Source organism: Desmodus rotundus, chromosome 12, assembly GCF_022682495.2.
Source record: "Desmodus rotundus isolate HL8 chromosome 12, HLdesRot8A.1, whole genome shotgun sequence".
Lineage (NCBI taxonomy): Eukaryota > Metazoa > Chordata > Mammalia > Chiroptera > Phyllostomidae > Desmodus > Desmodus rotundus.
Genome location: NC_071398.1, coordinates 63,368,524 through 63,387,445, shown reverse-complemented (window position 1 = coordinate 63,387,445; position 18,922 = coordinate 63,368,524). Strand labels below are relative to the sequence as shown.

Below are 18,922 nucleotides of genomic sequence, written 5' to 3'. Positions count from 1 at the left end.
AATGTAAGACCCTTCTCGCAACCCAGCCCGGTTCTTTCTCTCATCTTTCCTATTCTGTGAGGAGCTAGGGTGATAAAGTAGGGACTTGGAATTTTTCTGTGGCTTTATCTTCACTGTTCCCACACTGTCAATTAACAAACTTCTGGATTCTACCTTCTAATATCTTTTTAATGTAAATATTTTTCCCAATCCGTGCTTCTAATGACCTGGTCTGGCTAAATCTGCCGGAGCACCGCGGGCTCTGCGTTTTACGTGCTCGTTGTCTAAGTCAGCTTTTCTGGGACAGCAGCTGAGTTGAGTGGCTGCCATGGAGACAAGTAGCCCACGAGGCCTGAAATACCAGCTGGACGTTTGCAGATAAAATGTGTCTCCTGCGATCTAGGTTACTGGAGTAGCTTTTTAAACTTTGTTTTCGCTGAGTCTTGTTTTCCCCTTACCCCTCATCCTCACCGAAGCTGGCTTGTCATCTTGTCTGTGCTTTAACACATACCTTTTTGTTTTACTTGTATTTAACACTGCTCTCTGACTTCCTGGTACCCTTCCAGTAAATTCACATTCTTTGCTGATGATAATCTTCACTTCCACCCTGCATTTCTTGGCCTTCCTGGAATGTCCGTAGGTTTTGTCTTGCAGCTCATCTCTCAGGCTTTTCTTGATTCCTCCTTTGCTACGCCCATGGCCATCTTTGCAAATTCTTTTACAGCCTTCAGGTCTCAGGTCAGGCATTTTCCTTTGGAACCCTGTCTTTGACTTTGAAATCTGAGTTCGGTGTCCATTCCACTGTAGCCCTGTACCTGCCGTGTGATTGTGGCTTTGAGTCCGTGGTGACTTCCTTTTCTGTGCCTGGTTATGTAGTAGTATGATTATTTCAATGGCAATGAAATGGAAAGTTCAGCACACTAAGAGGTCAACATGTCTTGTAGGGTTTCACTTGGCCTTTTATTTCCTGTCTGTAGAGTCCAGGAATGCAGCAATGCCTCCAGCGCTTTTGTCTCTTTGTCTAAGAGTAGGAGCTACATCGACCAAGTGCTGCACAGTTATGTTGAGGGCATTAACTTAAAAATCAAAGGCCAAAGGGAGCCCTGAATGGTGTGGCTCAGTGGGTTAGGTGTCGTCCAGAAAACCAGAGGGTCTCTGGTTTGTTTCCAGCCAGGGCCCATGCCTGGGTTGCTGGCCAGCTCCCTGGTGGGGGCATGCGAGAGGCAACAGATGGATGTTTCTCTCCCTCTCTTTCTCCCTCCCTTCCCCTCTCTCTAAAAATAAGTAAATAAAATCTTAAAAAAAAAAAAACAAAGGGAGAGGAGGCAACAAGCATTTATTTCCGATTTTTTTAAAAAGAAGAGCTAGTCGAGAAGCACTGCTCAGGCAGGAACCCGAATCGTGTTCTGATGGGGAGGGAGGGCAAGGGGCATTCGTGAGAAAGGGGAGGGGCAGTTCCGTCAGCAGGAGGAAGGCGTTGCTGTGGGTGCAGAGCAGCTAGTGTAGTGATGCTGATTCTAAAGAATGTTTTCAATTTGCAGTCCAGGAGTCGTAATATCTGCTTTATTGTTGTCCTTGTAGACAGTTCTGTGGGCCACTGTGTCGTCTAGGCCCAGCTCCAAGGTTATTGCCAGTTCCAAACCCCCAAGGTCTGAGGGGTCAGATGGCTGAGGCAGGTCCTCTGGGATGGCAGCTCCGGCTCCATTTATATTCTTTTTTAAAAACCGGGCAAACGAGAGAGGGCTGAATGCGGCCTCTAGCTGGGGCTCTGTGGAGAGTTTGCAGACCCCCACTCTGGCACCTAGTGTGTATGTATACATGGACATATATATATGTATATATTAGTATATATTATATACACACACACGTACCACGTCTTTATTATTCACCTATCAGTAGACACCTATCAATAGGTTGCTTCTGTATCTTGGCTGTTGTAAATAATGTTGCAGTGAACATAGGGGTACACAGATCTTTTCAAAGTAGTGCTTTCCTTTTCTTCAGATAAATACCCAGAAGTGGAATTTCTGGGAGGCACGGTATATCTACTCACAGTTTTCTGAAGAAACCCCACGCTGTTTTCCACAGTGGCTGCACCAGTTTTAGTCCGGCCAGCAGTGCCCGAGGGTCCCTTTCTCCGTCCTTGCCAGCACATGTTATCTGCTGACTTTTTGATAACAGCCATTCAGACTGTGCGAAGTGGTATTTCATGGTGGTTTTGATTTGCATTTCCCTGATGATTAGTGATGTTGAGCATCTTTTCATGTCTGTTGACCTCCTGTAGGTCTGCTTTGGAAAAATGCCTTTTTATGTCCTCTGCTCATTTTTTGATGATTTTTTTTTTCTTATTTGAGTTGTATGAGTTACTTATGTATTTTGGATATCAACCCCTTATCTGATATATCATTCGTGAATATATTCTCCTATTCAGTAGGTTGTCTTTTTGTTTTGTTGATGGTTTCCTTGGCTGTGCAGAAGCTTCTTAGTTTGAAGGCCTGTTTGTTTTTGCTTTTATTTCTCTTGCTTGAGGGGACATATCAAAAAGTTATTACTCAGAGTGATGTCAGATAGTTTACTACCTATGTTTTCTTCTAGCAGTTTTGTGGTTTCAGGTCTTACATTTAAATCTTTAATACATTTTGAGTTTGTTCCTGGATGTGTTGTAAGAAAGTGGTCTAGTTTCATTTTTTTTGCATCTGTCCAGTTTTCCTAACACCATTTTTTGAAGAAGCTGTCTTTACCCCATTGTACAGGATATATTCTTGCCTTCTTTGGCATAGATTGACCATATGGTGTGAGTTTGTTTCGGGACTTGTCATTCTGTCCACTGACCTGCGTGTGTCATGCCGGCACCTTGCTGTTTTGCTTATTGGAGCGCTTCAGTGGGGTTTGCTGGCAGGCAGTGCGATGCCTCTGCCTTCGTGCTTTCTCAGGGCTGCTCTAGTGCCTCGTGGGTTTGTGGTTCCATATAAATGTTAGCATTATCTGTTCTAATTCTGTGGAAAATGCCATTGGAAGTTTAATAATATTGCAATGAATTTATAGATTGCTTTGGGTTGTATGGACCTATTTTGATGATGTTAATTCTTCTTATTAATGAGCACAGTCTATCCTCCCATTTATTTGTATCTTCATTTTCCTACTTAAGTGGAAAGTATAGTCTCCTGCTTATGGTTCCCGAGTATAAGTCTTTTACCTCTTTGGTTAAATTTCCTCCTAGGCATTTTGTTCTTTTTCATGCATTTGGATGGGATTGTTTTCTTAATTCTCTTTCTGATAGTTTATTATTGTTGTATAAAAATGCAACCTATTTCTGAATATTAATTTTGTATCCTGCTACTTTACTGAACTCATTTATTATAATTTATAATAGGTTTATGGTGGAATCTTTAGTGTTCTTTTTTTTCTCCATCTTTTGCTTATAATAGAGTTAGGGAACTAACACAGAAAATGAGTGTAAATACTAGGTTGTTAGCTTCCGTATGGACTTAGCTCAGAACCTCATGAAGTTTACTTGTAAAATTAAACTGATGAACAATGTAAATAAGTTAAAGATTCTGTTAAAGATCATAAATAATTGTATAGTTGCAGTTGTCAATTTGATAGAGGTCTTCTTTTTGGAGTGCAAAAAGAGTGATGACTTGAATAGCCTGATGTTGTAACATTTATATTTAAAATCATAAAATAATCATAATTTTAGTTGAATTTACATACAGAATACTGAATTTTTATGAATTTTGATAACTGAAGAGGCATAAGTACATAAGTAAAATAAATGAAACTTGGAAAAGAGGTAGTTGACATATATTGGGTTGACCAAAAAGTCTGTGATTTTTTCTCTGTAAAATAAAGACACATTTTTCATTTTCACCAGTAACTTTACTGATTTGGGTATTTTGAGCATGTCGGCTGTCTCCCACTATTGGTTTCTGGTGGGAAGAGGCCAGGGGTGCTGCTAAACACCTTCCCATGCATCAAACAGCTCCACAGCAGAGAATTATTTGGCCAAAATGCCAACAGTACTAAGAAACGTCGCAGACCACTTTTGACACATTCGATCAGTCACAGCACCTTCTCCATACACTGCACAAATCTCTTTTTGGGTCTCAGGTGCATTTTTTACTTTTCTTGAAATAATAAAGCGTAATACACCAAAAATGTTGTGTGTTTTCTTCCATCTTCAATATTAAAATGACCACAAAAATTCACCAATTTTGATGTTTTTTTTAAAAGCATGCTGATATGACAACTGTCACAATACAATCTAGTGAAATTGTTTTGAATGAAGTTAAAGGCAACTAAGCGCTATGAGAGCCATTGTACGGAAAAAACAATGGACTTTTTGTCCACCCCAGCAGTACTTTCCAGCTTTGTGTGAGGAGGCCAATGCCGCCGTCTTAAAACCCTTTAATTATCAGTTGCAACAACTTTCTGGTTGGGTGTAGTCCAGTTTGTTTATTTTTTCTTTTGTTTCCCTTGCCCCCAGAGATATATCAGAGAAAAATACTGCTAAGAGAAATGTCTGAGATTTGACTGCCTATGTTTTCTTCTAGAAGTTTTATGGATTTGAGTGTTATATTTAAGTTTTTAATCCATTTTGAGTTTATTGTATATGGTGTACGAAGGTGGTCTAGTTTCATTTTTTGCTCATGTCTGTCCAGTTTTACCCACCCCACTTACCGAATAGAATGTGTTCACCCCATTGTATGTCCTTGCCTCCTTTATCAGCTATGAATTCACCCTGTGGGCATGGGTTTATCTCTAGGCTCTCAAGGCTGGTTTTTGAGTCTATATGTCTGTTCTTATATGCCAGTACCACACTGTTTCAGTTACTAGGCCTGATAGTATAGTTTGATGTCAGGTAATGTGATGCCTCCAACTTTTTTTTTTTCCCATGATTACTGTGGCTCTTTGTGATCTTTTGCAGTTCCATATAAAGTTTAGGATTATTCATTCTAGATCTGTGAAATACACCATTGGTGTTTTGATAGGAATGGTGTTGGCTCTATAAATTGCTTTGCGTAGTATGGGCATTTTAATGATGTTAATTTTTCCTATCTTATGAGCACCGTATATGCTTCCATTTATTTGTATCTTCTTCAGTTTTTTTCTTCAGTTAAATTTATTCCTAGGTATTTTATTAATTTTGATGCACTTGTAAATGAGATTGTTTTCTTAATTTTTCTTTGTAGTTCCTTATTGATGTATAAAATTGCAAACTATTTCTGAATATTAGTTTTGTATCCTGCTGTTTTACTGAATTTATATATCAGTTCTAGTAGTTTTTTTGGTGAAATCTTTAGGGTTCTTTATGTATAGTTACGTTATTTGCAAATAATGACAGTTTTACATCTTCCTGTCCAATTTGGATGCTTTTTATTCCCTGTCTGATTGCTGTGGCTGGGACTTCCAATACTCTGTTGAGTAATAGTGGTGGAAGGAGACGTCCTTGTCTTGTCCTTGATCTTACAGAAAAACTTTCAGCTTTTCACCTTTAAGTAGGATGTTAGCTGTGATTTGTCATATATGGCCTCTATTGTGTTGAGGTATGTTCCCTCTATCCCGACTTTGCTGAGACATTTTATCATGAATGGATGTTGGATTTTGACAAGTGCTTTTTCTGCATTTATTAATATGATTATATGATCTTTATCCTTCATTTTATGTTGTGTATCACATTAATTGATTTGCAGGTTTTGTATCAGCCTAGCATCCTATAAATAAATTCAACTTGATCACGATGATCAAGTTGAATTCAACTTTTTACTATGTTGCTGAATTTGGTTGAGTACTTTTGTATCTTAGGTTCATGAGGGAAATTGGCCTGTAGTTTTCTTTCTGTAACGTCTGTGTCGGGTTTTGGTGTCAGGGGAGTGCTGGCCTTGCGAATTGAGTTTAAGAACTTTCCTTCTGTTCAGTTTTTTAGAATAGTTGGAAACGAATAGGTACTCATTCTTCTTTGAATATTTGTCAAAATTTACCGATGAAGCCGGTTGGTTCAAGGCTTTTGTTTTTTGGGAATTTTTTGACTACTGATTCAATTTCATTAGCAGTTGCTGTTCTGTTCAGATTTTCTGTTTTTGTTCTGTTTTTTTTCTCCCTGATTTAGCCTTTGAAGATTGTATATTTTGGGGAATATATCCATTTCAGGTTTTCCAATTTGTTGGCATATAATTGTTTATAGTATTTCATTAAAATCCCTTGCATTTCTGCGGTGGTGTTTGTCACTTCTCCTTCCTTTCTGATTTTATTTGGGCGTGCTCTCTCTCTCTCTCTCTTTTTTTTCTTGATGAGTGTGGCAAAAGATTTATCATTTTTTTTATCTTTTCAGAGAACCAGCTCTTGGTTTCATTGACTCTTTTTTTCTGTTTTTATTTTAGACTCTATTTTACTTATTTCCATACTGATCATTATTTTTTTTTTCTTCTACTCACTTTGGTCTTTGTTTGTTCTGCTTTTTCTAGTTCTTTTAGATATAAGTTTTGATATTTTATTTGAGAGTTTTCTTGTTTCTTTAGGTAGGCCTGTATGTCTATAAATTTCCCTCTAGAACTGCTTTGGTTCTGTCTGGTAGATTTTGGATTGTTGTGTTTTCATTTTCATTTGTTTCAAGGTATCTTTTTATTTCTTCCTTGATCTCATTGTTAACCCGTTCATTGTTTAGTAGCGTGTTATTTAGCATCCATCTGTTTGTGTGTTTTTTGGTTTTCTTCTAATTGATTTATAGTTTCATACTATTGTGATTGGAGAAGATGCTTGAAAGGATTTCAGTCTTCTTAAATTTTTTGAGACTTATTTTGTCACGTAATATGTGGTCTATCCTGGAAAATGTCCCATGTGCACTTGCAAAGAATATATATTCTGCTGCTTTTGGGTGCCAAAAAATTGTCGCAAAAATATTAAGTCCATCTGATGTAATGTGTCATTTTAAGGCCACCATGTTTGTTGTTGATGATTTTCTGTCTGGATGATGAACCCAGTGATGTCAATGGGTTTGAAGTCCCCTACTGTTACTGTGTTGTTATCAGTCTTTCCCTTTGTGTGTGTCAGTGTTTGCTCTGTAGATTTAGGGGCCCCTATGTTGGGTGTGTAGGTTTTTATGAGCGTTACATACTCTTGTTGGATTGATTCCATTATCATTATAAAATGCCCTTCATTGTGTCTTTTTACAGCCTTGTTTTAAAGTCTATTTTCCCTGATCTGAGTAGTGTTACTCCAGCTTTTTTTCATTTGAATGTGCTCAAAATGTCTTCTTCCAACCCTTTATCTTCAGTCTGTGTATGTCTTTTGATCTGAAGTGGGTGGTTACAGGCACATATGTACAGGTCTTACTTTTTTAACTCCATTTAGCTACTCTATATCTTTTGATTAGAGCATTTATTCTACTTACATTTAAAGTAACTATATATTGACATTATATTGTTTTCTGATTGTCTTTGTAGTTTTTCTCTGATCCTTTTTTATTCTCTGTTCTCTTTTCTCGTATGTTGATGACTTTCTATAGTGCTATGCCTTGGTTCCTCTTTCCGTGTTTCTTGTATATCTCTTACCGGTTTTTGGTTTGTGTTTACACGTGCTTCACGTGTACTAAGCTATGATTATAGCAGACTGTTTCAAGTTTACGGTTGCTTAAGTTTGAACACATTCTAAAACACTACACTTTTTTACTCACCCCCTCCATGTTTGTTCTTTTGTCATTATTTTTACTTTTTCTCTTTTATTTTATTGTTTTAATGACACATGATCTTTCTACTAGCTTTATCCACTACTTTGAAGTATTTGTCTCTGTCAGGGATAATTTTTTTCTTTTCTACATTTATTCATGTTTTTGATCTTCTTGGAGAAACCCTTTAACATTTCTTGTAATACTAGTTTAGTGGTGATTGACTCCTTTAGTCTTTTCTTGTGTGGGAAACGTACCATCTCTCCTTTGGCTCTAAATGACAGCCTTGCTGGGTAGAGCAGTCTTGATTGTGGGTCTTTGCCTTTCATTACTTGGAACGTTTCCTGTTGTTCTTTTCTGGCCTGGAAAGTTTCTTTTGAGAAATCAGCCAACAGTCTCGGGGGAGCTCCCTTGCACATTAACTATTTTTATAACTAGCTAGTTTTCTCCTGCTGCTTTTAAGATCCTCTCTGTCCTCAGCCTTTGGCATTTGAGTTACGGTATGTCTTGCCGTGGGCCTCCTTGTGTTTGTTTAGTGTGGGACCCCTTCTGCTTCCTGGACTTGTATGTCTCTTTCCTTTACCGGGTTGGTTGAAGCTTTTAGTTTTTAAAAAATATTTGAAGTGATATTTTTTCAGTCCCTTTCTGTCTTTTCTCTGGTACCCCTATGATGCAAATACTGTTATTGTTGACATTGTCCCAAAGGTCCCTTAAACTACCCTCATTTTTAAAATGCTTTTTGCTGTTGCGATTGGGTGTTTTCTGCTACCTTGTCTCTCAGATTGCTGATTTGATCCTCTGTGTTATCTAATAGATATTGATTCCCTCTAATGTATTCTTCATTTCTGACTGGTTCTTTATGTTTTCTATTTACATTTTTATGTTACCTATCTCTTGGTTGGGGTTCACACTGAGTTAATTTACTCTTTCCCTCATTTCATTGAGCATCCTTATAACCAGTGTGTAGAACTCTACATCCGGTAGATTGCTCGTCTCCATTTTGTTTAGTTCTCTTTCTGGAGTTTTGATCTGTTCTTTCGTTTGGGATGTTTCTTTGTCCCCTCATTTTGGCTGCCCCCTGTGTTTGTTTCCATGTTTCAGGTGGAGCTGCCACATCTCTGGGTCTTGGCAGTGGCCGTATGCAGTAGGTGCCCTGTGCGGCCCAGTGGCACAGACTCCTTTTGCACCTGGGTGCTCCAGGTGTGTCCCGTGTGATGACTGAGTGTGCTCTCCTGTTGTAGCAGAGCCTTGATTGCTTGTTGGTACGTTAGTGGGTGGGATTGACTCAGGCTGACTGGTGTGCGAGCTGACCATGTCCACGTTGGATGAGCTGTAGTGCAGCGGCTGGTAGGAGCTGCTGTAGCAGGGTCTGGTGCCAGCCGAGTCTACCCTTTGGGTGTGTCATTTGTGGAGCTTGGGGGTGCTCTGGTGTGGTCTCAAGCTGGCTGCCAGGTGTGTTGGTTTGGGGGGACTCTAGTGAAGGTCAAGGTCAGCCACTGCTTGTGCCAGGTTTGGGGTTGTCTGGTAGGAGCTACACAGCTATCCCAGATGCTGCTTGTGGTTGGCTTGGAAGTGCTTGGGAGAGGCTCTTCTGCGAACTAAGGTCAGCTGCCACTAGTATTGCGCTTGGGATTCTTTGATGGGCACCTGTTGTGAGCTAAAGCTAGCTGCTACTTGTGCCACATTTGTGGCTGTTTATTTGGGCTCTGTTCCAAGTCAAGACTGGCCACTGCTTATGCCAGGGTTGGGGCTACCTGATGGAAGTTACAATACAGTTGAGAGCAGTCACTTCTTGGGCCAGGCCTGGAATAGCTCAGCAAGAGGCACAGGGCATGCTGAAGCCAGCTGCTGCGTGTTTGGGGTTTGTGGACCTTTGAGAGATTTTCGGAGAGCTGCAGCTCAAGTCCAGGCAGGCTGCTGCTTGTGGGGGAGCTGCTGGAATTGGTTCAGGCTCAGCCTGTGAGTTGTGTGGGGCTGGGTCTCAGGGAATCAGCAGGACAGGGTGAATGGTGTTAGCCAGGTTAATTCAGAGCTCAGATTTGGCACCTGCCTTGCCTATGGGATTAGTGCAAGGAGAGCTTAACAAAGGAACACTGGCATCTGCCAGTACTTCTGTGCCTGGAGTGAGGTGCCCTGACTTTTGCCCCTTTAGCCCTCACATTGAAGCCAGTCAGTGTAGCTCCTCCCCTTATATCCTTGGCGTTTTCAAGGTGCTGCCTTTGCATTGGAGCCCCCTGGGAGTGAGTTTGTAAGTCTGCGTGTGTTCCCTTTAAAGCCTGCAGTGCCTAATCCTCTGGCAGCCTTTCCTCTCACTCAGATGCAATCCCCGCTGGTTTTCACAGCCACATGTCACGGGGACTTCACTTCCTGGCAGTGGAACTCTGCACTGGGGAGCCCGGTATATGGCCGAGACCCCTCGCTCCTCAGGGGGGGCCTCCTTAGCCAGGATATCCATCTCATTTCTTAACTGCCACAGGCGGGTGCGGGACCTGCCCCTTTCAGCATTTCCACCCCCCCACCAGTCTCCACAAGGCTTTTTCTTTTTATCCTTAGTTATGGGCGTTCTGCTCAGCTAGTCTTCAGATGGTTCTCAAGGTTCTATAATTTACTTGTAATTTTGATGTGGTTGTGGGGGGAGGTGTGCACAGAACTGACCTACTTTACCATCTTGACCAGAAATCCCATTTTATTCTTTCTGATGTAATTGTAAGTGCAGTTGTTTTCTTAATTTCTCCTTCTGATGGTTCGTTATTAGTGTGTCAGAGTGTGACGGGTTGCTCTGTATTAATTTTGTATCCTGCTACTTTTCTGAACTACTTTATTCTCTTAATTTTTTTGTGGATTCCGGAGTGTTTTCTGTGTATAATGTCATGTCATCTGCAAATGGTGATGGAGGATTATTTTGAATGAGCTCTGAAAAAATATCTCCAGATCTGGATACCTGATGATTCCGTGAATGCGAATGGTCACAGGATGAAAATGCCTCCAGGTGGCGACAGTTGGCAATTCCCTTCAGCTTCCTGCATGACGACCCTGACGTGAGGCCCCAACTCTATAAGCCGCACCCACTCACACAGAGCTTCCAATAGTTTTAAGAGTTTTGCACTGAAGTAAAGCACTCAGTAAACATGAATATGCCTATATACGCACACACATATGTAACAGAATTATAAGTGTACAGCTTGAGGAACTTTCACAGACTGAACATGCCCACATAGCTTGGATAAAGAGACAGAACGCAGGTGAGTCCTGCAGAAGCTCCCCTCACCGAGCATCGGGTCTGCACCGCCACGGGGTAACCAGTTCCCTGCCTGCTGGCGCCCAGATTGATTTTGCCTTTCTTGTGTGTAAGTGAAGTTATACAGCACATACACTTTTAGTCTGATTTCTGTGTGCGTGTGAGCGTGCGTGTGTGCGGCACAGCACTTATTGCCGGTGGGCCCCTGGGTGTCCAGAGGGCCACAGTTGGTGGTGTGTCATAGTGTCTTCTGTAGTGGGGTGATGGCCGGGTCTGATGTCTTTTGGTCAGTATCACGTGTGTGAGTGTCACTCACGTTGTTGAGTAATTGCAGCTTATTCAGTAGAACACCCCAGTTATGAATCCGTTCTGCTGTCGATGGGGAATTTCCAAGAGCTGTTGATGGGTAATTTACATTCTGGGGCACTTACCATTACTACTTCAGTGAACATCTGAATGTATAAACGGACAGCCAGTGATTACTGGGTATTTAAGAAATCCTTCAGCATGAAAGAATAGAAAGAAATGAACCCCCAAAAACCAAGATGAAAAATTTATGGAAGAATTTGAGGAGATTTCTGGAAAGCAGAACAAAAAGACAAAAAAAAAAAAGAGGTAGCAAATATGAGAGAAAAGTTAAGTGTTGCAAGGGAAAAAATGCAAAAATAAATTATAAGAAAACTTCCTTAAAACTGAAAGACATGAATTCTGATATAGGAGAGATTCCCATCACAATACACGGTAAAGGACTCATGTCAAGGCACGTTGTTATGAAGTTCTTTATCTGTTAACAAAGAACACTGTGAGTTCAGTGATGATCAGAGGAAGGAAGCACTTCCTGGGCAAAGGATCAGGAATCAGAATGGCGTTGGCATTTGCAATAGCAGCATAGGCAGCAACAAAACAATGGAACAATGTCTTAATTCCCAATGGAAAATTATAAACAACTTAGAATTCTCTATCTACTGTAACTTTTGAGCAAAAAAAGAAAAAGGACTCACAGACACAGACAACACTGTGGCGACAGTTGGGGGGGTGGAGGTGGAAGAGCATATGGGGGGGATACATTATGGTAATGGGAAGAAAGCAATAAAAATGAGCTTTTCTTAAACATATTTTTTAAAATATATTTATTGATTATGCTGTTACAGTTGTCCCATTTCCCCCCCTTCACTCCACTCCATCCAACCCACCCCCTCCCTCCCACATTCCCCCCCTATAGTTCATGTCCATGGGTCATACATGCAAGTTCTTTGGCTTCTACATTTCCTACACTATTCTTACCCTCCCCCTGTCTATTTTCTACCTACCATTTATGCTACTTATTCTCTGTACCTTTCCCCCCTCTCTCTCCCTCCCCTATTGATAACCCTTCATGTGATCTCCATTTCTGTGGTTCTGTTCGTGTTTTAGATGTTTGCTTAGTTTGCTTTTGTTTTTGTTTTAGGTGTGGTTGTTAATAACTGTGAGTTTGCTGTCATTTTTACTGTTCATATTTTTTATCTTCTTTTTCTTAGATAAATCCCTTCAACATTTCATAGAAGAAGGGCTTGGTGATGATGAACTCCTTTAACTTGACCTTATCTGAGAAGCACTTTATCTGCCCTTCCATTCTAAATGATAGCTTTGCTGGATACAGTAATCTTGGATGTAGGTCCTTGCCTTTCATGACTTGGAATACTTCTTTCCAGCCCCTTCTTGCCTGCAAGGTCTCTTTTGAGAAATCAGCTGACAGTCTTATGGGAACTCCTTTGTAGGTAACTGCCTCCTTTTCTCTTGCTGCTTCTAAAATTCTCTCCTTCTCTTTAATCTTGGCTAATGTAATTATGATGTGCCTTGGTGTGTTCCTCCTTGGGTCCAGCTTCTTTGGGACTCTCTGAGCTTCCTGGACTTCCTGGAAGTCTATTTCCTTTGCCAGACTGGGGAAGTTCTCCTTCATTATTTGTTCAAATAAGTTTTCAATTTTTTGTTCTTCCTCTTCTCCTTCTGGCACCCCTATAATTCGGATGTTGAAACGTTTAAAGATGTCCTGGAGGTTCCTAAGCCTCTCCTCATTTTTCTGAATTCTTGTTTCTTCATTCTGTTCTGGTTGGATGGATGTTTCTTCTTTCTGGTCCACACCATTGGTTTGAGTCCCAGTTTCCTTCCCATCACTATTGGTTCCCTGTACATTTTGTTTCTCTTAGCATAGCCTTCATTTTTTCATCTCATTTGCGACCAAATTCAACCAATTCTGTGAGGATCCTAATTACCAGTGTTTTGAACTGTGCATCTGATAGGTTGGCTATCTGTTCGCTGCTTAGCTGTATTATTTCTGGAGCTTTGATCTCTTCTTTCATTTGGGCCATTTTTTTTTTCTTTGTCTTGGCAGGCCTGTTATGTAAAGGGGCGAAGCCTTAGGTGTTCACAGGGGCGGGGTAACGCTGGTCGCTGTGCTGTGATGCTGTACGTGGGGGAGGGGCCAAGAGAGAGCAATGGCGCTTGCTCCTCTCTCTGCTGGATTTCAGTCACTCCCTCTGCTACCCACAATCAAACTGGGCCCCTCTGGTGCTGATTCCCAGGTGGGTGGGCTTGTGCATACTCTAGGCCTCTGTGGGTCTCTCCAACAACCTCTCCTGTGAGGATCGGAGTTTCTCCTGCTGCCGCCTCAACCCCCACGGGTGTTTTCACTCGGAGGTTTGAGGCTTTATTTCCCTGTGCTGGAGCCCTGGGTTGCACAGTCTGTTTCGCTCCCCTGCCATTCCTCCCGGTTTATCTATGTGCGAATGTGGGCCACGGGATCTGCTGGCGGTAGCACTGCCTGCCCCGTTTGTTCCACAATCCACCACCCTGCGAGGTCCTCCAGCTGCCGCATTGCCACCCGGCTGCCGTCTCCGCCCCTCCTACCAGTCTGGTTGAATGTTTCTTCTTTATCTCCTTGGTTGATGGACTTCCGTGGGGTTCGATTTTCTGTCAGTTCTGGTTGTTTTTTGTCTTTAAATTGTTGTTGTCCTTTTGGTTGTGCGAGGAGGCGCAGTGTGTCTACCTATGCCTCTATCTTGGCCAGAAGCCTCCTAAAAATGAGCTTTTTTAAAAAAAGGTATGAGGGTAGAATGGATTCATTTTCAGACATGCAAGAATTCAAAAAATTACCTTTTCTGACTCCTTTTTACTGAAGGATGTGCTCCCAGAAGACATGGGACTTAGGAAATGGGGATTGGCCACAGAGAGGCGGAGGGAATCCTGGGGTTGATTGGAGCCGTGCAGCTGGCCCGGGTGCAGCTGGTCCAACTGGAGCCGGAAGATGGAGGGTTCTGGGAAGGGAGTTTCTAGGAGATATTTTTTTTCTATGAAAAAAAGAACTTTGATTAATGTTTTTTCATTTGAGTATTTCAAAAATGGTAAATATTTTGACCGACCTCATAGAATATATGGATGAATATAAAATATAGCTCACAGGGAATGCTACTTCATGGTGGTAATATTATAACTACTGAGTACTGATTTACAAAAAAATCAGTATTACTCTATTGGGAGAATGTATGTTTTGGGGGTAGAAGTTAGGGTGTGGGGATTAGAAATGAAATAGTTAAAGTCTCACACCACAGGGTGGGGTAAAAGGTTTACAGTTGTTTGTATGGAAAATAATACAAGAATAAACTGTTTTGCAAACTCACAACAGTAAACCTACTTTTGCCCCCCACCCCCAATATTAGGATGATTTCTAAAATCATACATTAAAAAATAAAAGTATAAACATATTATTTAGATGTATGGAAGTAAATATCAAGAGAAACAGCTAAAATCAGGTGCAAGTTATTTGTTTTTAATGAGTGAAATTTGGAGAAGAGATGGGTTAGGGGATTACTACTTTTCCTTGACTGATATTTTGGCCCTGTGTGATTATTTTTAAAAGTGATAAATGTGTGTATACCTTGCTTGCTAAAACTAAAAACTAAAAGAAAATAAATATTAACCACAAATTTCTTTAAGGAGCGCTAAGATTAATCATCCCTAGTAAGAGGGAGTCAGCTATAGAGAAATAGAAACGTGTTTTTTACCTTCCGTGTTTAAAAGGGCTTTTTTTCTTTATTTCTGTTTTTGTTCTGTGTCATCCAAGGGCTTCAAAAACAAACCAAAAAAGATGGGTCACATAAAGCCAGACTTGATTGACGTTGACTTAATCAGAGGTGAGTTCCAAATTTGCTTTGTTTCTCATGTGTATTACTTTATGGTGGTCTTAAAGATTATTTTTAGATGTTGTCCTTATGTGATAATGAACTTAAATTTGCAGCAGTAATCTACTCTCCTCATCATTCAGGCTTTGGCATTTCCCCCTCTGCTTTAGTGCTGTGTGGTTGCGGAAGTTACATGGTTTCCATAAGGGTCAAGAGGGAGGGATGAACTTGGAATTAAGAAAAACATGCGGTGTTGTATAACATTCAAGTGAGCCTGACTGAGCTTCTGTCCTCATGATTGAGACAAGAAATTATTACGTCTAAGAGGATTCTTTTTGCCTGAACAGGCTGCGTACTGATTTTGCTCTCAGCTGTTTTTAATCAAGTGTGACAGATGGGCGTCAGTTTATAATGTGTGTGAGTGTCTGACGCTTTGTTTTATTGTGTATTTCAAGGCTCGACGTTTGCCAAAGCCAAACCTGAAATTCCGTGGACGTCTCTGACTCGGAAGGGGCTTGTTCGAGTTGTGTTTTTCCCCTTGTTCAGCAGCTGGTGGATTCAGGTGACCTCTGTAAGAATCTTTGTTTGGCTGCTACTGCTTTACCTCATGCAAGGTAATTGGAGAAGTCGGAATAGGTTATGACCGCTTCTTTTTGCTGCTTTTGCTATTAGATAGTATAGACCTTTTTTTTTTTTTTTTAATTCTCACTCAAGGATATGCTTATTGACTTGAGAGAAACCCCAGTGTGAGAGAGAAACATGGAATGGTTGCCTCCCGTACGCACCCCAAACGGGGACCAAACCCGCAACCTTGCGGTGTATGGGAAGACGCTGCCGCCGAGCCACCCAGCCAGGGCCAGACCTTGTTGTCCCTACATTTATCCTTTCATTAGATGGTTGAGAGCACAAAGAAATGAAGGGCCACGGACCATTCGGAGGTCCTGCTCAGGGGGACCAAGCGCTGTTGTTGACTCTGCTCCCTTGAGGTTCTTCCCCCTGCCTTGCCGGCCAGGCTGCTCAGTCTGGTCTTGTGTCGGGCATCTGAATATGGGGTTCACCTCAGGGCGGGATCCCAGATTCCCTTCTCTTCTGTGGGTATCTTCATCAAGTCCCGTTGCTTTAAATATGATGGATATCCTGAGGACCCTCAAATGTGTGTCTCCGGGCCCGATCTCTCCGCTAGAGTTCAGACTTGTAAATGCAGTTGCGTGCTCGACGATTCTATGGAGATTTAATAGGTACCTTCAACTTAGTCATACCCGAAATGGAACTCTGGATTTTCTTTTCCACAAACTTTTTTCTTGGTACAAGCTTGCTTCTTTTTAGGACTTCGCATATTTCATTAAATCCTCTCATCAACCACCCAGTTTTCTGGTGAAAAATTGTCTATTATTCCCTGACATCCACTCCTCTGCAGGTCTGTGAGCCTGACCTCCACAATAGGCCACGCCTCTGTTTTCCTGCCTCCAGCCACCGTCATCATCGTCCACAGCCCCAGCATCCCTGCGCTCCTACTGCTGGAGTAGCATCTTCTCTAGTCTCTGTCTCCCAACCATTCTTTTCACAGCACATAGAGAAATCCTTAGGACAGAAAGCACATCGTGTCATTTTCCTGCTTAAAACCCTTCAGTGACTTCTCATTTCCTAGAAATCCAAACTTTTTACCAGGGACTGCAGTGCGCTGCGTGACCCGTGCCCTGCCAGGCTCTCAGGGGTCATGCCCTGCCAGGCTCCTCGCTCACTCCAGGTACATACCCTTTTTTCTGTTCCTCACACACAGCTTTCCTGCCTGTTTGATGCAATCTGAAAGCTTTTCACATGGCTGAGTTTTTTCTCCTCTTTGAACGCTCAGCTCTGAGAGAGCTGTGCCTTCATCTGGAGGCCGTCCCTGTGTTGTGTAGACTTTCTGCAGCATCCCGCCCTTCCCCAGCCACTCTTGCAGGAAGCTACATTAATTATCTATTCCAGGCCACCGCCCAATGTTGTTTTTCTCTGCTCACCCCACGCAGGGACCCAGTGTGTCCTCTGTGCCACTGTATTGCCACTGCCTACCAGGGTACTTTCCAAAAGTGGGCAGTGCGCATGGTGGGTATGCCTGTGCCAAAGCCCGTGACAGAGTGAGGGAGAGTGAAGGCTGGCTTGGGTGAAAGGATTTAGGGTGATTTTTTTTTCTTTGTGTTGGTTCTTTTGAATAGTAATGAAAACTTTATCTAGGAATTTACGAATCTGTAAGTTTAATTTTTAAAGTCGTGACAGTGCCGTCCAATGGGAGTGTGGTGACGATGGCAGTGTTCTGTGTCCCTGCGCAGCCGCGGTGACTCTCAGGCACTGGCAGCTACTGCGAGCTCCAGGTGTGGTTAGTGTAAGAAAAGGACTGAATTTTAAATTTTACTTAATTGTGATTAAGTCTTCATAACTATCATTTAATGGCTGTGTAATCCATTATATGGGAACATCATTTAAAACTTACATTATGTCTTTGTAAGTCTATCATATGGATTCACCATACATTCCTTTTTATAGTTGCTGAATATTCCATTATATAAAATTGTACAGATCCATAATTTATATAACTGTTACCACATTGTCAGCAGGCGGGTTGTTCCTGATTTTTTTTGTCTTAATAATGACATCATGAACAAAATCTTTCATATTTTATACTCTTTCTTTAACATTTATTCTTTGAAACAGAATTAACAGATCAAAGAGTGTCAACATTTTAAAGATTTTAGCACATACAGGGCAGGACAAAGGTGTGTGTACAGCTGTGAGTATGAGAAGCACAGAGTTTATTCTTGTATGATTATTGATCAATTACTATATTATTTCCCAAACAACCAACTGTAAACCTACTTTTGCCCACCGTGCACCATGTCGAGCAGGTGACGCAGTTCTTTTGGAAAGCAGCAGGTGAGCGTGCCTGTTGTACCATGCCCTTGCCGACGTTATTGTAATTTAAAATGTTGTGACCTAATTTGGCATACACAAAATATTGTGCTCCTTTCATATGCATTTCCTTGCTCACTTGTAAGGGGAAAGTTAGATATTTTCCACAGGAATGTTACTGAAGAATTTCTTTCTTGCATGTTGAGATAAATTACACGTTAGGTTTTTCATGCACCCTGGGGTGTCTGTCTGGACTTCCTGCTCTGCTCCGCAGCCTGTGTGCCTGTCCCCAGGTTACCCCACTGCCAGAAAAGGCTCCAGGTTTTTACTTGGCTCGTGTGCAAGTAGAGTGTACTTTGGATACCACGTGCTTTTACGTGTGCACTTTTTTTTTAATATATTTATTGATTATGCTATTACAGTTGTCCCATTTCCCCCCCACTCCACTCCATCCTGCCCACCCCCCTCCCTCCCACATTCCCCCCCCACAGTTCATGTCCATGGGTCATACTTATAAGTTCTTTGGCTTCTACATTTCCTACACTATTTTTACCCTCCCCCTGTCTATTTTCCACCTATCATCTATGCTACTTATTCTCTGTACCTTTACCCCCCTCTCCCCCTCCCACTCCCTTATTGACAACCCTCATGTTCTAGTTGTTTGCCTAGTTTGCTCTCGTTTTTGTTTTATGTGTGGTCGTTAATAACTGTGAGTTTGCTGTCATTTTTACTGTTCATATTTTCTATCTTCTTTTTCTTAGGTAACTCCCTTTAACATTTCATATAATAAGGGCTTGGTGATGATGAGCTTCTTTAACTTGACCTTATCTGAGAAGCACTTTATCTTCCCTTCCATTCTAAATGATAGCTTTGCTGGATACAGTAATCTTGGATGTAGGTCCTTGCGTTTAATCTTGGGGAATGTAATTATGGTGTGCCTTGTTGTGTTCCTCCTTGGGTCCAACTTCTTTGGGACTCTCTGAGCTTCCTGGACTTCCT

General features: G+C 41.5%; 1 protein-coding gene across 3 annotated transcripts in view; it reads left to right on the top strand.

The window, feature by feature from the left end:
- The window catches only part of PHTF1 (putative homeodomain transcription factor 1), a 46,331-nt gene that overhangs the window by 10,216 nt on the left and 17,193 nt on the right, over positions 1–18,922 (top strand). For 2 of the 3 annotated variants that reach the window (XM_053915442.1, XM_024570425.3), the window contains exons 4-5: positions 14,980–15,049; positions 15,493–15,651. In XM_053915442.1, the coding sequence (XP_053771417.1) occupies positions 14,980–15,049; positions 15,493–15,651 (229 nt within the window). Of the gene's footprint in view, positions 1–14,979; positions 15,050–15,492; positions 15,652–18,922 lie in introns of those variants that run through there. The other variant, XM_024570426.4, reaches the window with a different exon arrangement.